Source organism: Theobroma umbraticum, unplaced genomic scaffold (assembly GCF_002168275.2).
Source record: "Theobroma umbraticum cultivar Fairchild unplaced genomic scaffold, ASM216827v3 scaffold_20.0, whole genome shotgun sequence".
Classification (NCBI taxonomy): Eukaryota; Viridiplantae; Streptophyta; class Magnoliopsida; order Malvales; family Malvaceae; genus Theobroma; species Theobroma umbraticum.
In genome coordinates, this window is record NW_018397266.1 from 6,801,249 (window position 1) to 6,808,199 (window position 6,951).

At 31.9% G+C, this 6,951-nt stretch overlaps 1 protein-coding gene across 1 annotated transcript; it reads left to right on the top strand.

Annotated features, from left to right (window-relative positions):
• Nucleotides 1-921: 921 nt before the first annotated feature.
• LOC110423248 (RUN/FYVE domain protein) lies at nt 922-6,698 on the top strand. Its single transcript, XM_021437410.1, has 16 exons — nt 922-1,054; nt 1,296-1,400; nt 1,489-1,533; nt 1,632-1,730; nt 1,817-1,927; nt 2,196-2,370; nt 2,493-2,549; nt 3,044-3,180; nt 3,296-3,355; nt 3,443-3,520; nt 4,048-4,121; nt 4,607-4,683; nt 5,905-5,984; nt 6,084-6,137; nt 6,375-6,450; nt 6,542-6,698. The coding sequence occupies exons 1-16, from the start codon at nt 1,052-1,054 to the stop codon at nt 6,553-6,555; spliced, it is 1,245 nt and encodes a 414-aa protein (XP_021293085.1). The 5' UTR covers nt 922-1,051; the 3' UTR covers nt 6,556-6,698.
• Nucleotides 6,699-6,951: the final 253 nt, after the last annotated feature.

Below are 6,951 nucleotides of genomic sequence, written 5' to 3' on the forward strand. Positions count from 1 at the left end.
TATAGTTTAACGTTGAGGCTTTTCTATGTTAATTTTCAACTATAATTATTTTTATCTTTATTATTTTTTATTTAAAAATTAAAATTTATATATTGTTAAATACTTTTAATTCCAGAATATAAATATAAATGTTTATTTTTTACTAAAATTAGAGTTTTTTACTTAATTGACTTGTTATGTTAACTTTCACATATTTACATTAAGATTTAAAATTTATTTATTTAACTTTTATAAGTTTTTACGTCTAGGCTTATTTTTATCAATTTTGAACTATAATTATTTTATTATTTTTATTTTTATTTAAAAATTAAAATTTATATATCGTTAAACAATTTTAGTTTGAGAATATAAGTTTAAATATTTATTTTTTATTAAAATTAAATTTTTTAATTGACTTGTTACATTAACTTTTATTCATTTATGTTAAGATTTTAAATTTAGTTATTCTACCTTTACGAGTTTTTATGTCAATTCTTATTGTTTTACGTTAAAGATTTTTAATCATAACTTTTAAAAACTTTATGTCTACGTTTTTTAATGACAATTTTAAATTGCATATGTTTTTATTTTTATTATTATATATTTTTAATTTTGACTTTTTGATTTATTATAATGATAATGCTATTTATAATATGAAATTTCAACCAATAATAAAAGAAATGCAAATAAATTATTTCTATTAATAAGGCATAAAAAGAGTCCATAAAAAAGAAAAGTTTTTGTTTACCAGTTAAATTGGTTTACTAGTTTCTTTATAGATTTTAAATCAATCACTATAATTTAATCTTATAGATCTGATGACCTTACTGTAAAATTTGCCGTTGTGATGGAGTTTTGGGGAGACTCAAAGGGCTATCTTGTAGGCATATTTTTTGGTCCCCAAAGTGTGCAAGACTCTAAAGCAATCTTTTGGTAATGTAATGTTGACCAAAGGCCATAAGACAAATGGAATATTTTTTACAAGTTAGACGCACTCCTGTGATCACTTGGGATGTTATTGTTGTTGACATCTCGTGAGAAAGAAACTCTTTCGCTGATGGTCTAACGAAATATGGTATTTGATCATTTCATCTTGTTTGGCTTGCATCTTGTTATTATGTGTAATTTTATATATAAAGATTTTGAGGTACGAAAACTAGATTGTACCATTATTAGGGAATAATTATAGCGGCCAAATCCTGAATCATATAATTTAAAACTTGTTCGATTCAATTTAATGTAATAAACTTTGTTCGATGGCGGGAAAGTTAAGGGAAAAGGAAAAAGGCCAATTTGTTTTTGCTTGATGAATAAAGGTGATGCGAGTTAATGAAAAGTTAGAAATGGAAATGGAGTTGCTCAAGTTGTCCAAATTCAAGCTCCAGCTTCGAGCTCTCGTCACCGAATCTCGCGATCTCAGAGTAAGGCCTTGTGTTTTTTCTTCCAGTTTTCCATCGCCATTGCAGTTCTCTCTCTCTCTCGTTCATGTTCTTAATATTTTTTTAATAGGAGAGAGAACGTTGCGCAACCGAGCAAATCGATCTCTTAATCCAGGTTAAATTTCATGTTACAATTTCTTGATTTCTTTTTTTAAAAAATAAAAATAAAAATATTCTTTGCCCGGAAAACTGATACCTGGCGTTTGGACGCAGAAACAAAAGCAAACCGAGGAGGAATACAGTAGAAGGATACAAGAATTGCAAGTCGAATTAGCTTCATCTAATGAATCACAGCAAAAACTTGAAAGAAAGGTTAGCCAAGTTCGTTTCGCGCCTTCTTCTAGATGCTCGTGAAAATGCTTCTTTGTTAGAGGTTGAAATAGATGCTGTTGCTGCAGGTGAGTTACCTTCAAAACGACAACGCTTTGCTTGAAAACAAGCAAAAAGAGTTACAAGGGACCATCCAGAGCCTGCTTCAGTCCAGGGATAGTTTTGTTAATGCTTACCAGGTTCGTGTTTGTTAATTCGTTATAATTTTTGTGAAGTAAATTGATATTGCAATGACCAAATTGATGCCCGAGCACAAAGAATCGATACTCTGTAATGCCTTAATCGTTTTTTGTTTATATCATTTCAGAGTTTAGCTCATAGTGTTCGTTATTGCTATTTTTGAGCTTAAGTTTTGTATGAGATAGTTATATTGTTTTGAAGACTTAATCATGTCAAGAAAACGTATTCAACTTATATATTATTCATCAGCTTAACTTTTATGTGCAGGAATCTACTTGTGAAATGAAACAGTCAATTGAAGCTAGAGATAGAAAACTTACTGTCCTGTCTGAGAAAATAAACTCTCATTTATTGCTATTTGATTCAATAGAAAAGGAGGCATTCTCTGTGAAGCAAGTTGTGGATAATGTGCAAAGAATTGTGAGTGAAAAAGAGGAAGTAGGCATGTAACTGTTTAATCTATTTCCTTTTTCATAACTACCCTCATCTTGTACAATGACATGCTCAATGGTTATTCTGAGGTTGCAGTTCTTGTATTCTTCTAACACTGTTTGCTGTGTTTAGTGTCTGGATTAAGGAGAAAAATGGATCAGGTCTCTGCATTTGAAAAAGCATTTGTTGGTAATTTCGAGTTCTTATTTACCTGCTTTATTCAGCCCATCACTTTGGAGTATGAAAACCTATGTTTCTTTGACTCTTCCTTTTTTCTATAGTACCCATGTCGATCACATATCCAACACTATTAAGTAGGCATGGGTTTTGGGAGTATGCAGGAAAAACTAGAGAAGATAGGATGTGTCTGTGTTGGACACATACCTATTTCCAACACTTACTCCTTGGGAAAATAGAAGAAATCATGCCCAAATCTTTCTTGTCTTGGAGACCTATGTGAGTCATGAATTGATCTGTACTATTTTCTTATCACTTCCAAGGAAAAGGGGAGGAGGTTGCATTATATATGTTATTAATAACTTGGGTGCTCTAGTACTCTCAAATTATATTTGTTCAAAATCCAATCATTCCTGATACAACACAAAAGACAAATTATGCAATCAACAAGAATCATTACCTTCTTTATTGTCTATTTGAACTGGATTTACTTTTAATTTTTGCAGAAAAGATCCATGACTTAGAAAATAGACTGAAAAATGATGAATATGGGTTTCAAAGAAAGAATAAAATTATTTCAGAGCTAGAAGCGCAGTTGGAAGTAGCAAATATTAGTGACTGCAGCCGAGCTCAAATTGAAGAGATATCCACACAAGTCTTGAAGATAAATGCATCATTTTTTTTTTGTTTCAGAAGAATTAACTTGCGATTTCAACTAAAGAAATTTCTCATCATTGTGTTTCCTTAGACAACCATACCTTCAGAAAACCATATCAGCGAAAGACACAGTCATACAGAATCTCATAGCTCAAAAAGAGGTATCAATTTTATGCTGTGAATTGTTCAATTGACATCCTTCTCTGTGTGAATTTGTTCTAAACTTCTCCAGATGGTTTTATAATCAGGCATTGCATTTTGAGGTGACAAGTTTAGCAAATATATTACAGAAGATTCAGAATGCTGTTGCAAATATGAATGAAGAGGTAAGAAGACTTAATTTGACTTTTAGCATATTGTTCCCAAAGCTGAAACAAGAAATGGACTTTATTCTTAAGTCTTAACCGTTTAATAAGCTATCTAACATCATAGCTAGTGCTGTAAAATATAGAGAAATACCTTACTGATGAAATCTATTGGATTTGTCTAAAAACATTTGCCTTTAGTGTAATAACCTCTTGCCATGGGAAGAAGGAGCCTTTTATATTTTGATGGTGGCTTGTAAACTTCTCTTCGTGTTAATATCCAACTGACCATTTTAAAGTTATAATCTTTGAGACTTGGTTCTGGGATTCTTCCAGTGAACCTATAAATTGAATAGTTTAATCAGCAACTTGACCAATTTGAGCCTCTTTTCTCATCTGACAACTTTTTCCTTGTGAGTCTTTGTGTCGAGTACTTTGTTTCTCCTTAGAAAGAAAGGAAAAAGAAGCAAAAGATTAAACTTTCAAAATAGCTTGATCTATCACCCATTTGTGTTTTCTATCTGAGATGTTATTGATTTATGTGGCAGGATAGAAGGGTCTTCTCCTTGATGCTAGAAACTCAAGAAGAGTGTAAAATGGTTACACCAAAGGAAGATAACCGGTATAATGAATTACATAAAATGAACATCTTTCCTGAAATTGGGCATACCTCTCCAAATTTAAATATATTAGTATGTGCTCTGATAGAAGACAAATTTATTACAGAAAAAAATGTTTTTCATAATTTACATGTACATTTATCTCAAAATTTGTATGCACTGGATTGTCAGGTCTTTCTGATCAAGCTTTTCTATGAACTAGAAAAGTATTTTATGCACATTATATGTGATATGCCTCCTGATAGGTCTAGACAATTCTTTACATGTCTACACTCTACAACCTACATGGATGCATATGCATGTATATGCATACCGGTTTTATGCTTCCCATGAGTTGTTGAGTTTTTACTGTTTGGGTTCGTTCAAGATAGACTGTAAAGGCAAAATGACATCCATATTGGAGTGGGAAAAAAATGATATTAGCAATGAATTTTCTTTTTCTTTGCTACCTTGTTCTTAGTTATTTGTATTGTAATTGGCCCACCAGGATTCGAGATACAGTTAGAGACAGTGCTGAACAATCTCCTTATAAGCCTTGCTGCATGGATGCTGCAGAGAATAGAGGTATTGATCTGTCACCCATTTGACTTTTTCATCCCTCCAACATAAATGCGGTAAGACTTCGTCATAAAAGGACTGATTATGTCGGGAGATAATTTATCCGTCTTGTGTCCATGGAGAATGCATCTCTGAAAGAGAATTTAACATATATGGAGAGGTCAATTTAAGCTTGCTAGTCACAAAAGTAGGGAAAGAGTTTCTACAGGTTAAACCTGGCAATTTTAGATACGATATGCTAACACCACATAGTAAGATACAGGGTTAAACAGGTTTGGATTTAGCCTTAACGTGTTTCGTATCTAATCATGTCTGACACATTTAAGACACGAAAAGTTGCGTGTCTTAACATTTCAGACACAAGTAACACGTTTAAACACGTTTAATTACTCGTGTTAATTATGTTATCATGGTTAAATGTATAAACATGTTTAATCGTATTATCGTGTTTAACGTGTATATGTGACACATTTATCAACTTATTAAACATTAATTGGCAAAAACTATGTTAGCCTTACTTAAATAATTTTGAACAATTATTTTAATAAATTTTTTAAATTTTATAAAGATAATAATGTAATTATGCCATACCCAAACCCTAATTTTGAATTTTTGTTTTGTTATATTTTATGTTGTTATTATGTTGTTTTGTTATAATTATTTTTATAATTATTGATTTTAAATTTAAATGATAAAATTATATTTAACTGTAAATATTTTTATTTAATCATGTTAATCTTGTTATTAATCGTGTCATGTCGTATATTAAGACGTTTAACAAACATGTTAATCGTGTTGCGTCGTATTATACGGTTATCAAATATATACGTGTATATGTTTCAAATTTAAGATACGAGTATTATTCGTGTTGTGTTCATGTTTAACCTTAACGTGTTTCGTGTTTAATTGTGTCTAACACGTTTAAGACACGAAAACACGAATTGCTAGGTCTACTACAGGTGGTGTTCCACAAGCTTGCTATGTTTCTCTGCTTCTTTCTTTCATGGGTTTTTAATCGCTGTGCGGTTGCTTCAATTACATGTAATGCAGTGACCTATATTTTTAGTTCCATTCTATAGCAAAAGCAATTGTCATTGTTAATCCATCTGAGAATGAGAAAATTTTGTTTCCCCATATCTGCATTATTTTGATCTCTTTATATGGGTGGCAAGCATGATTTCATTGATTGTTGAAGCAACCCTTTTCTTTTTGGGATTTGTAATTCAGCTTTGCAGCTATCTCGGGGGTATAATTCAACTGGCAACCACTGGCAAGCAAACAATGCTTCCAATTCTTGTGTTTCAGAGGCAAGTTATGTTGTTCTAAATATTAACAAAAAAAAACATTCAAAATATTGGCAGTTGTTAAAGCAAGAAACATGATTCTTTTTGCAATGATGTGTTCAGTCTGCCTGTTCTCCACTGTCAGCTTGCTCTGAATCGCAACCACGTGCTAATGTTGTGAGTATCTCTGTAAATGAAAGAAATGTATGTGATACATATATCTTAGAGCCAACTAGTTGTTTGATTAATAAAGGAGTTTTCCTTTTATTTTTTCTAATGTATATGATAAGTTTGCTTAAGGAATTTCATTCCATATCCATAGGAATGCCAAAGAGTTGAAAATTTCCATAACACCTCATGCCTGTACATTTGGTATTTTTTTTCTATTAATTTTTTTTTTATTTATATGTATAGGACTACTGCGCAATATCAGTACAGCAACTTGATTTAGAGTGCTCAACTACCCAGGCAGAAACATCCAAAGATGCAGGTTAAAATCTAGTTTAGCATTATTTGTCATTTCTGGATGGTGGCCATTTTGAACATTATTCTCATGCCTAGGTATTTCTGTTTGAATTCAGATACAGAAGCATGATTATATAAGGAGCGCACCGTGATTGCTGCAAAGCCTAACTTGAATTATGTGTAGTGATTGGGAACTTTTGTTTGTTGAAGTTTGAATTGTGATGATATTTCTTTCTACTTTTGCTAATGCCATGATTGTACATATTCTGCCGATCTCGATATTTACACCATGATCATACCTGTTTCTTTCCACTTTTGTGAATCCCATGATATCAATGCTGTTGAGATGTAAATTGCCCATTTTGGAATTTTGGTGTGACGGGGTGGGCAATCCCAAAGGAGAGAAAAGGAAACAGAGGGGAAAGAAAATTATAGTAGGTTGGTCATATGATTATTTCAAGCTGATGCTAGTGTGACGAGGAAAGGTCCACTCTTCCCACATCGGGCAGGAACAGGTAGGTCCTGG

Bases quoted from the DNA above. Each gene is read 5' to 3' on its own strand.
- LOC110423248 (XM_021437410.1), top strand. The intron at 2,550-3,043 runs GTAATTTCGAGT...TAATTTTTGCAG, and splicing joins ATTTGAAAAAGCATTTGTTG to AAAAGATCCATGACTTAGAA. The intron at 6,138-6,374 runs GTGAGTATCTCT...TTATATGTATAG, and splicing joins CGCAACCACGTGCTAATGTT to GACTACTGCGCAATATCAGT.